At 38.4% G+C, this 20,261-nt stretch overlaps 1 protein-coding gene across 1 annotated transcript; it reads left to right on the top strand.

Annotated features, from left to right (window-relative positions):
* Positions 1-741: 741 nt before the first annotated feature.
* LOC128611478 (matrin-3) lies at positions 742-18,591 on the top strand. Its single transcript, XM_053631019.1, has 21 exons — positions 742-865; positions 5,566-6,516; positions 6,946-7,007; positions 7,628-7,666; positions 8,219-8,319; positions 8,680-8,738; positions 9,736-9,849; positions 10,185-10,310; positions 10,629-10,784; positions 10,894-11,018; positions 11,112-11,655; positions 12,763-12,883; positions 13,155-13,174; positions 14,000-14,122; positions 14,595-14,723; positions 14,811-14,933; positions 15,046-15,176; positions 15,511-15,832; positions 15,941-16,118; positions 18,039-18,154; positions 18,268-18,591. Exons 2-21 carry the CDS (start codon positions 5,737-5,739, stop codon positions 18,319-18,321), a joined length of 3,423 nt encoding a protein of 1,140 aa, XP_053486994.1. The 5' UTR covers positions 742-865; positions 5,566-5,736; the 3' UTR covers positions 18,322-18,591.
* The last annotated feature ends 1,670 nt before the right edge of the window (positions 18,592-20,261 follow it).

The following is a 20,261-nucleotide window of genomic DNA, read 5'->3' as shown; positions in this document are numbered from 1 at the left end:
GAATAGAATAGAATAGAATACAACCATGCAATCCTATCCTGGGTGTATTCTCACCAAGGCCGTTTCTGACCATTTTGGTGCCCTAGGCAAGATTCCTATTGGTACCTCCTGATGGGAAAGTGTGGACGTTCCTAGCCCTCTACATCTCTATCAATCTTCCTTACATCAGCGCCCACTATCAGCAGGGATACCTGATAATCGCATGCAATCATAAAGCATTACCTGATTAAAGATTGAAAATATTTACATGGACAACAATAATCCAATATTAACCCGATTAAGACAATACTCTGATTAAGAAACTACCATGTAAACAGCAATTTTTTATTACCTTAATCCGATTAAAGTCATACTCGAAGTAAACAAAAATCGAATTAAGACATGTGGAGTATTCATATTTTAGTCGCATTATCGACGTGCGTTACAGACATGTACACGTATGACGTAATGACGTGTGCCGTTAATCGAATTATGTTCTATAACATGTAAAACAGGGAACATGAAAGGAGTATTCTAAACGCGACTCATGTAAACACCTTAATCACACTATTATCTTATTCAGAATGAGGTCAATAATTAGATTATTGCTGTCCATGTAAACGTAGTCAATAATGTATGACATGATCAGACAAAAAGTTGGATTTATCATATACATCCTGTGTTCTCTGTATCCACAGCGACCCTGAGCCTGAGGATAAAATGGTCACTGAAAGTGATTACAAAAGAGGGCCGGTACGCTAGGGGGCAATGTGCGCCTCTGATTGGACAAGAGTCGCAGTGGACCGGAAGTGTGTCAGTCAGGTGATCTTTTCAAGTCTGACTGAAACATATTCGCTTTTGCAGCGTGTGAGGGAATATTAATACAGTAAGTTCTTCGCGTTAATTGTTTTATCATTCACATACGGATAAGTATTTTCCTCCAAGTGTAGATCAATAAATAAAAACTATGCATGATGTTTTGCATATGAAAAATGTTGACCTCTTTCCTCGGTTCGCCATTTCCCCCGATTAGCATGCTAGCTAGATTAGCCAGTTGCAATCCTGGGCATTGTGACCGTGCCACATTTTTTTAAAATATATTTTATAATGCACAACACAACACACTTGTTGATAATTCCCCAGTTAATATTTGTATAATTAAATGAGCGCCAGTCTTTAGTTAGATGTAAACCGTCTGCTAACTAACAGTATAGTGCTCTAGTAGTGAAACAGTACTCAGTAAGTCAGTAAGCTAGTTTCGGCCTTTCTCTAATATTTCATCCTCGTCCCTGAGAGAGCTGGATGTTGCATTGTTGCAGTTCACTTTTAATTTGTGGAGATTTATACAAACGTGGCGGTTTCTACATTTATTCCGCTTTCTTCACATGCAGAAGCTTTCCCTGGCTTAAGTCGGGAATTTCATACTACTAGCACACACGAATCTCTCTTCACATCCTACAGCTTCACAACTAAAAACATCTCACACACCATTAACCTCCTCTGTCTTTTTACTCACACTTCTGTCCATCATCAGATTTGGCCCATTCTTAAAAACAAAACTCGGTGCTGTGAGTTTCACACGGATCTCTCTGCACTCGGACTGATGTCTCATCTGATGTGCATGTGTTTATAGCTGCAGAAAGTGAACAATGCGGTAAACACGCTGTACATACATGGTAGATATCATGGTAGCTGTGTTGGCTTTTCTCAGCAGCTACAGCTGGCATAGCATTGAGGATAATCTGCATTTAAGAGGTGCCATAGTCAATATTTTTTATCTCTTACTAGTATAAATGATGTGTAAAATTATGTAGAAACGATTAAAAGTTTAAGTCACTGTCTTGGAGTTGGAGGGAGAAAAAACCTCAGTTTGGAAATCTGCCCTCGGGTCCATAATATTTATTTGTATTCAGATTGGCCTCTTATCAGTCAATTCATACATACATACATACATACATATACCGCCCCCCCCCCCCACACACACACACACCCTATCTCCAACGCTTAGTCTGTTTCACTTGGAAATACGTTACAGTGTCAGTTTGTCTCCTATTTCTCTCCTTTCATGCATTTCCTCTGTTTTTTCCCCCTGTAATGGTCATTTCTTTTCTCCTTCTCTAGCGGATTTTCAGTGAAACCAGGTTTTGAGTGTTTTAAAGGTCAAGAATGGAGTACTTGTGGTTAGACTTTTTTTTTTTTTACACTTCATGAAACTGCCTCCCTGTCCTGCCCATGTACACAAAAAGATGTCCCCAGAATCTTCATTTCAGTCAGATGGGTGAAGTTATTAGCATCTTAGCCTGATCGGAGGTTTTGCCCTCTGCAATTCAGCTTTTTGATATCCAGTTCAAAACTGTAAACATGTGAATTTTTGCAGTAAAGGCGGGGTCTGTAATCTTTAAGTCAGACATTTGGTGAACTTCTCATTGAGGACATGGAGGTCTCTGTACTTCCCTGTCATTCATGTTGCCTGTCAATTCAGAAGACTCTGCCGTTTGCACTAGTAGTTATGCTGCATTCGACTTCCTTGAGACCCCACTTTGATAACCACTGATCTACAGCAAATACTTGTACAGTCCACTCAAACTAATGGAACAGCAAAACCAATTCATTTGGGTTCGAGATCAAATGATGGATATGAGATGTGAGTACGATGTGTTAAACAACAAAAAACATAGATCCTTTTGTATCAGACCACCCAGTTTTAGGTGAATACAAGTATAGGAATAGAGGTCTTGAAGTATATTAAAACAAGTAACACTTAATATTTAGTTGAATATCCCTTGATTGTAATAACTGCATCAAGCCTCATTCACTCATTGACATCACCAAATTATTGGTTTCTTCTTTTGTGATGCTTTTCCGGGCTTTTACTGCAGCCTCTTTCAGTTGTTGTTTGTTTCATGTGGTTTCTCCCTTCAGTCTCCTCTTTAAGAGATGAAATGCATGCAAGTTGGGTTAAGGTCTGTTGATTGATTTGACAGTTTAAAACCTTCCACTTTGTACCTTGGATAAAGTCTGTTGAGTTGGCAGTATGTTTTGGATCATTTTCTTGCTGCATGATGAAGTTCCTCCCAGTTAATTTGGATGCAAGTCTCTGTAAATTATCTGACAAAATGTTCTTATAAATTCATTCTGCTGCTACCATCATGAGTTACATCATCAATAAAAATTAGTGAGCCTGTTCCAGAAGCAGCCATGCAAGCCCAAGCCATGACACTACCTCCACCATGTTTCACAGATTAGCTTGTATGTTTTGGATCATGAGCAGACTCTCCTTCTCCACACGTTGGCCTTTCCATCACTTGATAGAGGCTTATTTTGGTTCCAGAACTTTTGTGGCTCATCTCTGTATTTCTTTGTGAATTCCAGTCTGGCTTTCTGATTCTCACTGTTGATGAGTGGTTTGCATCTTGTTGTATAGCCTCTATATTTCTGCTTTCTAAGTCTTCTTTGAACGGTGGTTTGCGATACCGTCAGCCCTGCACTGTGGAGGTTGTTGATGTTACTGACGGTTGTTGTTCGTTTTTCTTCACAGCTCTCACAATGTTCTGCCATCAGCTGCTGTTGTTTTCCTTGGCCAACCCAATCAGTGTCTGTTGCTCTGTACACCAGTGGTTTTTCTTTTTCAGGACATTTCAAGTTGTTGTGTTGGCTATGCGCAATGCTTGTTCAATGACTGATTAATTTTCCCTTTTTTCTCAGCATCAAAATGGCTTGCTTTTCTCCCATAGTCACCATAGGTCTTCATGTTGACTTATCCTTTTTTACAACATATGCAGTCTTCACAGGTGAAACTGAAGGCTAAAACCAAGAGTAGATGTTCAGAGCCATTTTTGTTTAAACGATCAATCTAATAGAACACACCTGGGTAACAAGTAACACCTGTCAGTCACTTGTTCCAGTATTTTTGCTTGCCTACAAAATGGGTGGTCTGATACAAAATGTGCTGTGTTCTATGTTGTTTAACACATCTACATATAAATAGCTGGAAATAAAAGCTGAAATTCTAAACACTGATCTCATATTCATATTTTGATCTCAAACCCAAATGTCTTCAGTCTACAGCAATAACTAAACAAATTGGCCTTGCTGTTCTGATAGTTTCGGAGGGGACTGTATATACAGCACAACTAATTTAAAAATAAGAAGTGCTATTTTTTTTCTAGTGCTGTGCACAGCCATGTTGATTTGATGTCACTCCATCAACCTGGAAGGTACTCATAGTTGAAAAGACTACTGTACACTGCCAAGTAGGAATTTCATGTTGAGGGAGTCGTTTTCTTTGGCTTTTCCTGGTTGCTGGTTTGGGAATTATAAGTTGTGACCTCAAGTCGAATGCAGCATTACAGAGTCTGTCTAGATACCCTAACTCTGTCATCCTCCCCATGAAACCACCAGCAACAACATGATGTTTTCTATTTAAAGTGTTACTAGTCCCTGTTGGGATTAGGAACAGAACAGCTGGCGCACTTCAGAAACATTTAGGCTTAACTGGTCCTGCCTAAGATAAAGATGTTTCTGAAGACAAGGGAATGAGTGGAATACATTACAATAGATTGTGTGTTCATTACTGTTTCACTTTCTTTGTGACTGATACTCTGGTATTTTTTTGGTCCTTGGAAGCATTTTAACTTACCTGAACTTGTTCATCGAACACCTCTTGCCAAAATTACACCAGTGGAGTGAAATTTGCAGGTAGCCAGTAACACAGTTTGTCACACATTCAAGTGATGTTGAAAATGCATAACTCTGACTTCAATTAATGAACATTATCAACTTGATTTTCCAGTGAATGAGATCTAGTCGGTCAGCCAGTTTGCCCAAAGCCATGTCTTCAGTATAGTTTTTCTGCAGCTAGACAAAGAAGCTGAATTCTCTGATTTTTGTCCTTGCCATTTATCCTGTTCAGTTGATACTTAGTTAAAAGAAGTCTGTTCAGAAGAGAAAAAAATTCTGAAATATGAAAGCTGTTCGTTTATTACTAGATTTAAGTCATGCATTAGTTCATTAACTTTCTCTGGGTGAAGAAACCTAATTGGATTTTGATCTAGTGAAGTAATTCCATGTACTTCTTTCACATGCTGTTTCTAAATCATCTATTTAGGGATGATGTACAATACCACAGGCTCTCTTGTTCAAATAAAATGACACCTCTCCTGGAGCCAAAGCATGTAAAGCACTTAACATTGTTCTGTCTTCTTCTGACACATTCCTACCCAATTGAAGTCGATTGTGTCTCCTGTAATTCTAATTAAAAAACAAAACAAAAATTAAGCTGGTTCATGCCTCCATGGTTTTCCTGTCCTGGCTGTGATATGCAATGCTTTTCTTTCATTCTTGGTCATTTTAAGGATGTGCATACGTCTGTATCTTAACAGTTCTCCATGATGATCTTTTGCTCAATTCTGTCATAAAATCCATATAGCCTTTTCTGTAACTCTTGATATTTTGGGGCATGTTGCAATGTATTGTATTGTCAGTTGTTACTTCTTTTCACTGTCTAAATTTCACTGACTTGCTTAGCTGTGGCACTGCTAACAATTAGAATGGAATAGAAATCATTGCTCCATTGTCTTTCTGCAGACCTGTTTCATTCTGTCATAGAAGAGGATCTGTCCATTCTCACCGTTGGCTTATCTTTGACATTTGGAATTTTACGGACCGTCCTTTTTGGGACAATTCAATCAGATACATCGTTCTTTACTTTAATTGCCTATCTGAGGTTGTGTCGCCTCTCCCTGTCATTTTGAAGCCATGTCTCAGAAGCTGACGCCAGACAGTGCTCAGAAAGGCTTTGCTGTTGGCCGGGGGCTCTTGGCTGCTGCCGAGACTCTGAACTTTAGCATGACCGAGTCTCGGCCTGATCCCTATGGCTCCTCGTCCCAGCAGCATGGTGGATTGATGGGATTGGGTGGAGCAGACAGCCAGGATTCCCAACTGGCCCCCCGTCGTGTTGGCAACCCTCTCAGCAATACCATGAAGCTTTTTGCCAGCCTTGGTCTCTCTCCCAATGACTTGGATGCACTGGCCCAGGTGCCTGAGGAGAACATAAGTGTGGAAACACTACCACATCTTATCATGCAGCTGAAGAACCGAAAGACCGAGGCCAGTCGACCTCTGTCCAGTGACCTCCTATCTCAATCACTCTCCCCAGACCCCTCATACAGAGGAGGTCGAGACGAGTGGAGAGATGGGCAGGGAGGAAGACTGGACCGTTCTGCAACTTCCACAAGTCAGAGCCGCACTTCTCACTCTGATTTTGGCTACAGTTCTACTCAAGATTTATCCTCTCGCAGCTACGATATGCTCGATTACGGGAGCGGTGGCAGCAGTCGGGATCGCCAGTATTCCGAGCTTTCCACTGACCGCTATCGTGGCTTAGGCACGACCTCATCTTCAACATCTGATGATCTCTTTATGCAGCGGCGGATGGGATCCCCATCTCAGGGCAAAATTCAGGATTTCTTGGGTGTCATGCCACACATGTTTCCCCATGTGTGCTCCCTTTGTGACTTTGATGTGCATTCTTCCATGGTGAGTAGTTTAGAACAGTTTCTTTCACACATCAACTTTTTTCCCCTCCTGAACATATCAGCCACATGGTGGAGAACACCCGTATCCAAAAGCGTTCAGTTTGCTCATCATTACATCTTGGTGTTTGTCCAGTGTGTTTAGACTGTGACCCCATTTAGTGCTTATAGTAGTCATTATTCACTATAGATTTTTGCTACAATGGTTAGTCATTGTAAATATTGTATTTAAAAATATTTAGCGATGGGATAATATCTACTTTAATTTAAATCCATTGTCTTGTTTGCGAGGTCAACATATATCAGGGCACATTCTAAAGCATTTATTACTGTTGAATTAGATCAATTTAAATCTAATTACTATCAGATGGACAGCATTGAATAAATAAAAAAAAACAAAGAAAAAAAAACAGTTTTTTGTATGTCTTTGCAGGAATGGACTCAGCACACAACTGGGATGCGGCATGCAGAAAACCGGAGGGTCCTTCTGCAATTGTATGTCCACCTCAGTGTCCTTACATTTTCATTTGCCTTTAATTTGTATGTTATTTTTAAGTTATGATTGAGGATTATATTAAGCTTCCTGGACAAATAAATTAGTCGCATGTCAAGTCTTTCCTAATACTTGGTTACGCCTCCCCTTGCCAATCATGTCAGGTAAGGATTCCACCCGTATCGTGACATGTTTCATGTCAATTTTAGCTCAGTCTCCCCTTGGCTGGGTGCAATTCTGCTGAATTCCTGGGTGGCATTTGGTGTTCCAACTGCAGTTCCACGTAATACCACATGACATTGATGTTTGGTGATTCGCAGGCCAAAGTAAGAAAAAGTTGCACACAAATTTGGCTCTATGCACCCTACCGTCTTCCTGGAGCGTGTGGGGTTTGAATGTTGTTCTGCTTGGACATGAAGCACGAAACCCATATGATATTGTACAAGGCACTGCTGTTGGTGAATGTGACAATTTTTTTTGTCTGGGGAGCTTATGTCTATGATTTTGTATTATTTATACAATTAGGCATCACTATTCTTCCTTCATACAAATGATATTTAGCTTCCATCTTCAAAAGCAACAAAGTTGTTTGTTTTTATTTTTATTTTTTTCCTGTTTGTAGGTATCCAGATTGGGACCCTCAAATGCCCTCTGGTCGAATGTATGTAAATAATGCATTTATTTTATAGAGTATATATTCAGATGGGTGACAAATTAAAGGAATATACTTTGCTTCTGTTGTGCTGTGACTGCATTTTGCTGCCATTGTTTGGAGAGTTCTTCTTATTGAAAACATATCCTGTGATGAAACATTTCTGTCCTGAATGGTATGATCTTTCAGGATGACCCGACACCATCCACAGGGCATAAGGGCTCACTGAATGTTTTGATGAGTATGAAAATGATATAAATCATAGGTTATGGCCACTTCATCTGTGGGAGCACATTTTAGTGCTCTACACTACCATAATCTTTATTTTATTTTTTAAATCGTGGGAATAGCTTTTGGAAGAGTGGTGTTCATCCTTCTAGTACACTTTCAGAGACATATAAAATCTCTGCTTAGACTTATTGAAGGTATTCTGTATACTTGTGGACAAACACATGGTGTTTTTCCTTGAATTTGTCACCAGTCTGTATATGAACTAGCATAAATATTTCAGAACAGAGCAGGTTTTTCCAATTTTCAAAGTATTTACATTGTCTCTCTCAGGTCAGATTCTCTCTCTCTGAGCTCAAAAAGCCGATCAGATGGACTTCTGGGTGCTGCTCCGTCTTCTATGAGGCAGCGAACAAGCATGAGTTCAAGCTGGGGTAATTAGTCTGTGTACAGTTTTGGTTTTGTTGTTTATTACTGTTTTTATTTAATTATCTATACTACATATAATCATGCTATGAACCTGTAAGTCTCTTCAGGAATTTGTAAATTAAGTCACAAAATTTGAAGAAAAATATCATCGCAAATTGGATGTCCCTCCATCACAGTGTTGTCACTTTTTATGTGGAGAGGGTTGAAGTGTGTGACATGATTGGTCAGAGAAAATTGACATTATTCATCCAGAAGTTAATTATATGTGTAGATAAGATGCATATGGATCCTGGCTGATGTTTTGTATTGTGTTGGTGTTCTGTTGATAAATTCATAGCCCTAACTAAGGATTTCTCTTTTTTAAGGTTCTACTTCAAGCATGAGTATGTCAAGCAAAACATCGTCATATTCTGTGACACCAAAGGTAATAATGCTGTACAAATTGCTGTTGAGATAAAACGATCTAGTTTCATCTTCGACTTACTGAGTAATTATTACTATTTGTGCTATTTGGGTAACAATGACATTTTATTTTAGAGGTGTAACGGTGTTAAAATTTCATATCACGATTATCGTGACCAAAATAATCACGGTTTTATTACCGTATTGTTAATTTTCTGAAAATGTACTGATGCACTGAAATCATTTAAACAGGTTTGATATTTGACTATAAAGTGATGGATGGTTGTCACTAAGCTTGCTGTGATTATCGGTACACGGTGTTCAGCCGCACACTGATTACATCACTTGCCCACCACGGCACTGCCCCCACTGTCGTTTTGCTTTTTTATAGTAATGAAAATCATTTAGTTCAGTTAGAGAATGGATGCAGCACAGATCAGCAGGAGTCAGATTTCATTTAGCACGTGACGAGAGTGATGCGAGCTGACTGACAAGACGATGGCGTAAGATTTGGTTTAATATAAGCAAGTTTGTCATTGTACTGTTTTGTTCTTGTTGTGTTTTTCATTAAGAATAATAATAAACCCAATATTCAAGCAATTGCCCCCGAATTGTTGCTAATTCGAAAGTGAAATGCGCACTGCCACACAGGCTTTCATAAGCAATTTAAAAGCGATGGGAAAAGAGGGGAAAGCACCTAAACCCCCATCTGCAGCAACTGTCTACTGGCAAGCTCTGCAGACAGGGTTAGCATCTTCTATTATGATTCCCTCAGCATTTTTATTAAATCCAAAGTATGACCACACTTCTGATTTGTGTCAGACTCATGCTGGGTGTGTGTGGACAGCATTTACCATGAGTTTTACAAATCATGATAATCACGCACGGTTTTAAAGATAATTAAATGTGACACGGTAATACTAACCGTCTGGGAATTTTATCATGAAACCGGTAACAGTTTCATCCCTATTTTATTTGCAACCTTTTTTTTTTTGCCTTTTTCTGTCTTTGCATTTCAGATCAGAAGCAGGGTGGTGGTGGTAAAATATGACGAGAAGCCAAAGTTATCTGCTTTATTTGGTTTAGCCAATCGTTTTGGTGCCATTCGTGAACACCTTGTACTCAAGAATAAGGTAACACACTTCATATAACTTGTAAATTATATAACATATAACTCCCAGTTTTTACATCATTTTGATTCACTGTGAATTGCCTGGTAGTTACTGTAAAAGCAGAGTATCTACCTTAGACAAGTGATTTGTGAAAGGCATGATGTTCAGTTGAATACTATGAGATATGTTACATAAACATTCAGGAATAATATGTTTAATTAATTTAGAATAAAAATTTTTTCCTGGTATTCACTTTGCAATTGTCATTAGATAGAGTATGCAGTCCTTAGAATTATAAATATTGTATTTTTGCTTCTATCACTGCTTCAACATGGTCACTGTTGTTTCTGTGGTAGGCCTTTCTGGAGCTTGCAACACACGAGGAAGCGCTTTCAATGACCAATCACTACCAGAACAAGCCTGCAACTTTGCATGGGAGAGAAGTGAAGATTTACTTGTCCAAGGAGCTGCTGGTGATTGAGGTAAGACTGCAGTCTGAACTAGTTAAAGGAAATAAAATGTATTTGTATTTCATTACATAATGCTTAATACAAAAACTGAGCACAGACGTTGTATTTCAGTAGCTATAGGTATGCAAACTGCTATATGTTTATATAGCATTTTGTTTAAATGTTTGAATATAATTTAGATAGCATTGCTTAATCTTTTAAACAGTAACATGTCTAAAACTATTATAAGGAAAGTGATTGTATAGGGATGACCTAAAAGACAATGTGAAGATTACGTGGTGCATTCTTTTACAAATTTTGACTGTAAATGCTAAACATGCTTCACTCTAGAAAAATGACAGACCAGATCGAGAGAACAGAAATCGAGATTCTGGCCCAGTGGTGTTCTTTTCCAATTTGCCGAGAGAGACTGAGAAGAAAGCAGAGTTACTCACAGTAGCCCGCAGATTTGGCACCGTTGTGAACCATCTATTTTTGAATGATCAGGTATCTATCATGAGTCCTATCTTCTGATGGTTAATCTTTTAGGCTTCAGTGTCATGATTCATATTGTCAGGCTTCTGTCCATGCACACTGAAATTTTTCCTTGTCACAGGCATTTGTGCAGATGAGCAACTCGGAGGATGCAGAGATGTTGGTGAAGTATTACACTATCCATCCACTGACCATTAGTCGTAGGACCATCCATATGAACATCTGCACAAAGTACAAGACCTTAACGTGAGTAACGTATCTGTTTAAAGGAGCCGTGTCTGTAACTAATCAAATGAGAAATCAGACCAAAAAAAGCCTAATATCTGGAACGTGTTTTAGGGTCATACCTGGTAAAGGAGAACAGTTAAAAGAGGAGCTGGAAGAATCTGGTCAGAAGAACAGCGGCAGAACAAGTTCCAAAAGCTCATCCAAGCCTCAGAGAAGCTCAAGCTCCAGAGCCAAAGAGAGCTTGTCAGAGAAGGCACAGATCTCAAAGCCTAAGGAGGTGGAAGAGGAGGTCCGGGCCGAGGCAGGTTCTGGTGATGAAGGCCAAGGTGTTGTGGAAGCTCATGATGAAGAGGAAGAGGCGTTTGGTAAAGACCAGGAGACAAAGGAATCTGTGACTGCACAGCCAGATCAGGAAGCTGCCATGGAGTTTGAGGATTCGGCTATGCAACCAGAAGATGATGATGATGAAAATGCGCATGATGATGAGGACACAGAGGTTCCAGAAGAGGAAGCATTTGAACATAAGCATGAGATGGAGCAACCGGTGGAGCATGAGGAAGATCAGGAGCAGGAAGACGACACAGAACTCAAAGAAACAGATGTGCAGGATGATGCGGAGCAGGACGAGGGCACTGCAGATGATTCTATCGAGCAAGTGAGTAGAAAGAACAGTTAAATTGTACATTATTAAGAAAACCAATTCTCCATGGAATCAAAATGGACGTTTTGTGACTTTTAGTAGGAGTATGTTAGCTTTAAGGTTGTCTATAAACTATTGTGGTCCAAAACCAAGACAAAATTTGCATTTAGAAGATGTATGCAGTCTGTCTCTACCACCAGTACGGATCAGCAATTTTGATGACATCTTTCTGCACTTCAGCTTCTCATCAGATTTTGTGTCCAATCAAATGGTCTCTACATGGTTCGTACAAGGTGCTTGAATTTGGCTTTTTGAAATTTAAATACAATTTACAGGGAACTTTAAACTCGTTAGCTTAGTTTTTAGTTAACGTGAGGTCGCAGTTGCAAACAAAGCTTTCTACATTAATAAATGCTAAATTAACTTTTGGTTAATCAGCAAGTTAACAGTAAATCTATTAACGGGCTGAAACGTATTACTTAGTGAGCACTAAAGGGATGAGGACCCTGTCCCACTACTAGAAATGTGCTGGGACAGTCCATTGCACAACAGGAAGCTCACAGCACATCTCAATTCTCGCAAAGATGCGTTCTATGTCCTCCTGTCTTTAGAGTTCGTTCTTCCAAGGTAGCCTGGCAAGACTGGTCTTCACAAGAACACAAGTCCATTCGTTCTTAGAATTAAGAAATGGCCTATTTTAAAAGGTGGAGGAGCCACTTGATATATCCCGCCCTGACTTGCTGTTTCAGTGCAAATTACATGAACACATCAAATAATGCCGCGCATTTCGAGGCACTTCACGGGAACTTTGAACATTGTTCCAACTCGAATAAGCTGTGCAGAGTGCTTAAGTCTAAATTCAATCTCACCACAATGTTTCTGGATCCACAACTGGACACAGCTCTCCATCAACAAAATCAAAATTCACCTCATGGCCAGTCCATGCGCAGTGTGTCTGCATGCACAAGCTAACGTATCTCTGCATGTGATGTTTACCCACACACTGCCCTGCACCCATCACAGTTCACACAACACATTGTTAAGCCTTTCTATTTGCCATTAAATGATACAGAGTCAAAAATCTTAACTGAAGTAATGTTATCTCTGTCTGTGTGGTAATAGGATGTACCAGAAGAATCTGATTTCCCTGAAGACTTTGATGAGTTTGTCACTCTGGACGAGCTGGCAGAGGAGGATGAGGCTGAACGGCACGACTCGAGATCTAGAGACAGAGCTTCTACAGGTTCTGCTTTTAAATGTTTAGTTTGTCAAGCAGAATTCAGTAGCTGAAATTAATTAATGTTTCCAACAGGAAATGTATGGTGTTTAATGTTTGGTGTCCAAATAGGCTGCCTGTCTGCAAAGTGCTGTAGATTCTGTATTGGTGTGCATTAGTTGATTATGTATTATTAGCATAACAGTCTGAATTTTAATGAATATGAATATATAATACATTGTAATATTGATGTGAGCTGTTTCCAAATTTAAATGTAAATTTTCTTGTCTGCTTTTAGGTAGATCCAAGGACAGTGGAGTAAGTATTAACTTTTTAGCAAAAACTTCAAGGGTTAGTTAATTTGACTTTCTTTAATGTTGTAACATTGTAGACTGTTGTCTTAAGAGACCCATGATAATCTGTGTTTTACATTTCAACTTTCATAATGGCTTAGCCAAAAAATACATTTTAAATTGTTTTGCCACTTATCTTAAGTTTAGGTGATCAGCAAAGTCATGTCTGGTGTCCAAGTGTGCTACTTTACTTATGCAAAGCTATTAAGTTAATGTAGCTAATAAATAGGAGAAGCTTGTAGCTGTTAGTTTAGCATTGTGCAGACAGCAGGTCTAAATCATCCCACACTTGCTTCAAAAAATAGTGTTGGCTAAGTAATACCATATTTTTAATATGATACTTTTAATAACATTTTCATAAAATAGCAAGGTGAAGCCAGTCTGTGTGATGAGAGTGATTCCAGCTTCCTAATTTGAGCTGTGTGTCCTACATTTTTCACCTTTTGTAGATAATTACCAACTGAACTCATTAGTTCGTTAGCAAGGCCAAAATGTGATCAACCTGTTCAGAAGCTGGCTTTAAGCTTACTTCTTAGATAAATGTATGTATCACTCTTGTAAAACACCAAACATGTCTGGGGTGAGTGACAACATTTTAGGTTAAGTGGAAATTTGTATAAATGTAACTTTTTGGACAGGTTCTTGACATCCAACCGGTTATAAATGTTATGTAACGACGGTTATAAAACTTATATATTCTCAAAGTAGAGTGTCTAGGCTTTTTACCTGTATGTAAATTTCTTGGACTTTCCTGAGGAATCTGCTCTAATAAGCCATACTACTTTTACAGGGCTTGAGAGTTGTCAATGTGGTTGGATTTAAACGCAGCTATGGTTATCTGGATGAGATTCTGGCTCTGGCAAAGCCTTTTGGGAAAGTTGTACGACACTTGGTTCTGCATTCCAGGCCTGAGGTGAATTTTCTTATCTTTCTAATCTTAGTAGTATTCTGTAATTAAGGTTTTTGTTCTTACTTCTTCATACTCTTGCCTGATAATGCCTGCCATTATTTATTTTCATGACTATGTGGCATCTGAGTTTGCATTTAAGACAGAGTTTAGTATTAAAGGAATTAGAGACTTATCAATCAATAGCAGATAAAAGTTGAGCCATGCATTGCTTTATTATGCTATAAAGCAGAACATTCTTCATTCAACAGTCATTGAGGCTTAAAGTTTAATGAAAGTTGAGTGTAGCTGAACACTCCCAAATCATGAATTCTACCATCTAATTTACAATTCCCTGTATATGGCTCAAAGATGGGTGGTGGCCAAGCTGAGCAATTAAAGCTCATATACAACTCTTTAAAGCAGTACCTGTCAAACATTATTTCCTAGATTATTTACTGGTTTGCTTATGTAATTTGTATCATGTTTTGTTGGGAAGGCCTTTCTGGAATTCAGCACTGAACAAGAAGCCAGATCAATGGTTCGTTTCTACAACGGAAATGTCATCCCATCCGTGTGTGGAAAAACAGTCAAAATTTACCATTCAATGACCTACGCAACCATCCAGGTGAGCAACATTATGCTTCTGCACCATAAAGCAATGCATCCAATTAGAAGAGAAATGTCTGACATGCTTTTTCCCTAAACACTACAGAGCGGCAAAGTCGTCTATATTGGACACATCCCCCCGTTTAAATCATCAGACGCGTCCTTTTTGAAGGTCGCAGAGCCATATGGGAAAGTCAAACGTTACTATTTGAATCGGTCACGTTGTGAGGTAACTGCGTAATCATAATAGTGCAGAATGTCTAATATACCTTATTATTCACATATCACGTCTTCATCTGTAACACTGGCATGATGTTTTGTCTCCATGTGTTTGCTTCCAGTGCTTCATTGAAATGGAGAAGGGTGAGGATGCAGAAAGATTTGTGGAGTCTGCTCGGCTGAATCCGCTCAAATTTGAAGGCAAACGCTTGCTTGTCTACATCAGCAGGAAGTACAAACAACTCAAACATGGGTTAGTGCATTCTTTTCTATTGTTTTAATTAATTGGTCATGTTTTGCTGAAACTCTGGATACGTCTATACACACAGATTTTCTCCAATCTGAATGATTGCAGATTATTAATGAATTGTATGTATCCTAAACTGGACACCCTGTACAATATAAATATATATAATCTATAAAGTGTGCGTGTGTGTAGCTACCAGCTAAAGATTTTTGCTCATGTCCAAATATGTATACTATATATCTCCTGTTTATCTTACACTCTGTTTATATGCACATTACATTTTTAATCCACTGCATGTAAACATAGCTACTTTATGCTGATTGACTATTTCACATGGCAGACACAGACCCCCAACCACAGAAGACAAACGGCCAGCCAAGAGAGAGCACTCTGAGGAGAGAGAGGAAAGCCAGAGCAGTTCCTCAGCAAAAACTACCAGTGTGAAGGAAGAGGAACCCCCATCCAAAAAAGCTAAAGAGGAGAACACTAGTGAGGAGAAATCTCCACAGGAGGAGGAGGAGGTGGTGAAGGAGGAGGAGGAGGAGGAGGAGGCAGAAGTCAAAGCTGAACCTAGTGAGAGTGTAGCTGAAGTGAACAAAGAGCACACAGAGGAACACAGCACAGATACAACAGAAACTCAGAACATGGAGCTCAAACCACTGGTCAGTATTGATTTTTTCTTTTCTTTTCTTATTCATGTCTACATGTGTTGGAAATGGTTCAGGTTTATGTTAAATTTGCTTTTAACTTTCTCTCTCTGCATTGAGCAGAAGGCTCAGAGTGACATTGATGTTCCTCTTACTGAGTCTTCATCTGTTGCATCCTCTGCTGATGTGTCTGAGAAGAGCCACGAGCCCACTGAAACCCCCACGCCTCCAACTGAGTCCGTCAAAAAGCCTGAAACCACTGTAGATGCTCTCGGTCCATATGATCCAAACGTCCCAGTGGGTAAGTCATCATTTTAGAGGCAAATGCAAAATCTAAATGAGGGCCTGATCCTGATGACGGATTATTTACAGCGCCTTGCATAAATATTTACCCCTTAAACTTTTCCATATTATTAAAGCTCCATATTACAGCCTGGAACTGAAATGGACTTGGTTAATATACAAATTTTGAAAAACTGCAAAATATTCTTTGTGACACAATAGCTTAACTAAACAAAAATCCTCCTAGGTGAATACTTGGTAGAACCAACTTTGACTGCAGTTAAAGTAAGTCTTCTGGGATATGTCTCATCAGATTTAGACATTTGGATCCTGATAGTTTTCAGGGTTTCCGCAGATCCTTAAAATATCTTAGATTGCTTAATGTAAAATAAGGCCTTAATTTGCATTAAAATGTCTTAAATTTGTTTTAAAGGTCATAAAAAATACAACCGAACCGACGACGTTTTTTTGACTAGCTTTTTGAGATGGTAAACCTGTGTGACTGTGTTACACTCCGTGTGTGCGGCTCATCAGTGTTTTAGAGCGACTCGGTTCACAGTAAATGCCGCTCCACACCAACTTCATCTCTGTTTGTGCTGTGTGTTTGAGATGCTTATAACCTGCATTTAGAAAACAACACATGCAAATTTCACTTTGCTTTTATATTGGTGTAATCTCAAACATTTTCCTGGGCAGAGTTTTACAGCATTTCAACTAATTGGTAATGATAAATGAATTAAAAAACTGTTGCCAACTAAGCTGAGGTCTTCCTGCGGTTTTCTGCCAAAATAAAAGGTCTAACGCATAAAACTGAATTAAGTCAGAAATATATTACTATTGTTATATTACTATCTGTACCCCCAAATAAAAATGTATTATCATTCAGTGCAATAGTAATATTACAAAATAGCATCGTGTTCACATTATTTTTATATATATATATATATATATATATATATATATATATATATATATATATATATATATATATATATATTTTGTTTTTTAGATAAAAATTATGTGCATTTATTATGTGCATTTAACACTAAATTAACACTAAACACTAAATGCTGTGCATTTAACACTACTTGTTACATTACCCTGGCATTAAATGGCAAAAAACTTAAACACTGTTTTGAGGGGGTTTCTAATACAGCTGCTGAGGGAGTGATGGTAAATTTGACATCTTTTTAATCCATCTCTCTATATTTTTTCCTCTCTTGGAAAGTCATGAAAAGGAAATACTGGATTTTATTTATTTTTTCTTTCACTGTTAGAGCAAATGGTAATGCAAAAAAGATATTTGCTCTGGTCTCCCATATCCCTGTTTACCCTCTTATAGTTTACTTAAACCCAGAAATGGATGTATATGCATGAACACAAACCATTATAGCGGATGTAGCATGATTGAAGTGACGTGCAGGTCTTACATTTTTTTGGAATTGTCTTGATTATGGTATTAAAAAGTATTAAATTGTTAGTGCTGATACCTGCAGATCTACCCTGTTTTTGCCTATTTTTTCTGGTAAATTTGCTGTTATACTTCAAGAGGATGAATACTTTTGCATATACTTAAATCACACATCAGTGCCTAAGTATAAGTTAATTTTGCAAAGTCTTCCAAACATCTTTCCAAAGATGTTTAACACTTGGTTGATTTTCATAATTTCTCAGTGCAAAAGGTTTGCTTAAATTTTTCAAAGCAATAAATCAAGTAACTTTGTTTAATACCATTCCTGTACATTTTTCTAAATTTGTGCAGGGAGAAATTTAATCAGACCAAACAGAAAGCAGAATAATACAAAAGTATCAGTTTTACTCTGATTCAGAATGTGGAAACACATTGTTAGGTGAAAATATGCCTGAGCTACAGTTTTCCCCTCTGTTTAGGAATATGTGGTGCTGATTAATCACTAACAACATTGCACTATTCTTTCAGGTGTGGAGTTTGTGAAGATGGGCTACTATTGTAGAGTGTGCTTCCTTTTTTATTCCAATGAGGACACTGCTAAAAAGGTTCACTGCAGTAGTCAGGCACACTATGAGAAACTCAAGGTGATTTCATATGGCTTACATATTTTATTACATGATGAACCTGTATTAAAGACAGAAATCTACAAATGCAGGCTGTATTCATTCAAATTCAACTTGTTTTTTCTGCTTTCTAGAAACACTTGGAAAAGGAGAAGGCCAAAGCACAGCGTAATCATGAGACAAACTGAGTATGGAGGAGTGTAGTTGGTACTGCGCAGTATTTGGTTGTGCATGAAACTTAGTTTGTTTAGTCTCTCCTTTTGGAGGATTGATTTTAGTGTCATTTTTAGGTTGATTCTGTCACTTACTTATTTACTGTTTTTCTTACATGTGTATTAGAAAAGTCGCCTATTCTCAATAGAACAGAGCCCTTTTATGGCTGTTAGTGACTTGTTTTTTTTTCTTCTTCTTCTTCTTTTTTTCCTTCTCAACCTGTGTTAACATTAAAGCATTCCTCACATTTACTGCTTCCTGGTTGTGATGAATTCACGTGTCCTATTATTTTAAATACAGTGGATATAAAAGTCTACACACCCCTGTAAAAATGGCAAGTTTTTTTCATTCTGAACACAGCCACATCCCCAATTATAAAAAGGGTGTGCACACTTATGTAACCAGGTTATTGTAAGTTTTTTATTTTTCCTTTTTTTCCCCAAAAAATGTTTGATTGCTTTTCACTTTATTTTTGTACATTGTAGTTTCACATTGATGGTGGAAAAAATTCTGATATGATTTATTGTTTTTTACATCACAAAAACCTGCCATTTTAACAGGGGTGTGTAGACTTTTTTTTAACCACTGTATACTATTTGAAATGAATGTACAAATATGTATGATGTGTTTTAAAATCAGAGGGAAAGTCAGAAACTCATCATTTTTTGCATCAAATAAAAAACAAAAATAGGGATGGCTGACTTTTTTTGTACATTAATAAGGCAATGTTTCCTGGGAGATACAACTCATAAAATCCTAAATATATCAAATTCCTTTGGGTATGTTCTACTCCAGTCCAAATGATATATAAAGTGACATGAAATAATTTTTTGCTAATCATTTTCCACTGTTGCATGTTTACCGGTTAGAAAGCATTTCTGTAAAGAAAACCTGACTAGTAAACTAAACGAGAACTGAAAATAAATCTTCTGTTAGAATTTTTCAGGAACCAAAACCAAATAATCCCAGAACGTTTTAGCTGGGTTCCCAGATAGGCTCTAGATCCACTGCAACCCTGAGCAGGAAAAAGCAGTTATTGGTTATGAATGAAAGTAAAATTTGGCTAATACAGCACTAAGACAACATTGTTTAGAACTTCATATTAACATAATGTAATTGGGTTTAGTTTAACTTTGCGTGTGTATGAGGAAAGTTCCAAAGTAAAATGTGGTGGTTTGTTTGTGAACAAATGTGTGTTTTTGAGGGAATGTTTTAAGTGAACGAATTGTTCCCGTTCACGTCTATGTACTGACTCCTATTTTTCATGCACTCAAGTCTCGGCCATTTTTAACAAAGGTTCTCAAACTTTTGTAAGTAAAGCCCCCCCCCCCCCCCCCCCCAAACCAGTGGGCTGGTGACATCCAAATAATTAGGCACAAACCTACGATAATAGCCAGCCAGCCCCAGAAACTGTCTCGCCTCACAATCGCTGCTGTCTTATCAATTTGGGGATGCACCTGCCCATGGCCCAAGTGGAAGCCCAGATACCATATTTCCATGTACACTTCTGTGGGTTTGCTGTGAATCCCGCCTGCCTCAGCGATCTCAGAACAGCCCTCAGATGCTGCATGTGATACTAGTTACACTGCCAATCATTACTGTAGATGATCGTGTCATCCAGATAAGCAGTGGCACAAGCAGTGTGTGGACAGAGGATTCTGTCCATGAGTCACTGGAATGTCGTGGGGGCCCCAAACAACCCAAAAGGAAGGTCACAAATTGGTGTAACCCAGAGTGGAAAAAGCAGCTTATTCTTGAGATATTGGAGTCAAGGGGGTCTGCCAATATCCCTTTCTCAAATCCAGTGTCAAAAGTGAGCCGCACCTAATCGATCGAGCAGTTCATTAATGCATGGAATTGGGTATGTCGTATTTAGAGACCATGTTGATATTTATAAAGTCCACACAAAAATGGA

Source organism: Ictalurus furcatus, chromosome 8 (assembly GCF_023375685.1).
Source record: "Ictalurus furcatus strain D&B chromosome 8, Billie_1.0, whole genome shotgun sequence".
NCBI classification, from domain to species: domain Eukaryota; kingdom Metazoa; phylum Chordata; class Actinopteri; order Siluriformes; family Ictaluridae; genus Ictalurus; species Ictalurus furcatus.
The sequence above is the reverse complement of the archived record's forward strand: the minus strand, read 5'-3'. Positions and strand labels throughout refer to the sequence as shown.

Excerpts from the sequence above, each read along its gene's own strand:
- LOC128611478 (XM_053631019.1), top strand. The coding sequence starts at position 5,737 with ATGTCTCAGAAGCTGACGCCAGACAGTGCTCAGAAAGGCTTTGCTGTT. Across the intron at positions 6,517-6,945 it reads TTGATGTGCATTCTTCCATG|GAATGGACTCAGCACACAAC; the intron begins GTGAGTAGTTTA and ends ATGTCTTTGCAG. Across the intron at positions 13,175-13,999 it reads GTAGATCCAAGGACAGTGGA|GGCTTGAGAGTTGTCAATGT; the intron begins GTAAGTATTAAC and ends CTACTTTTACAG.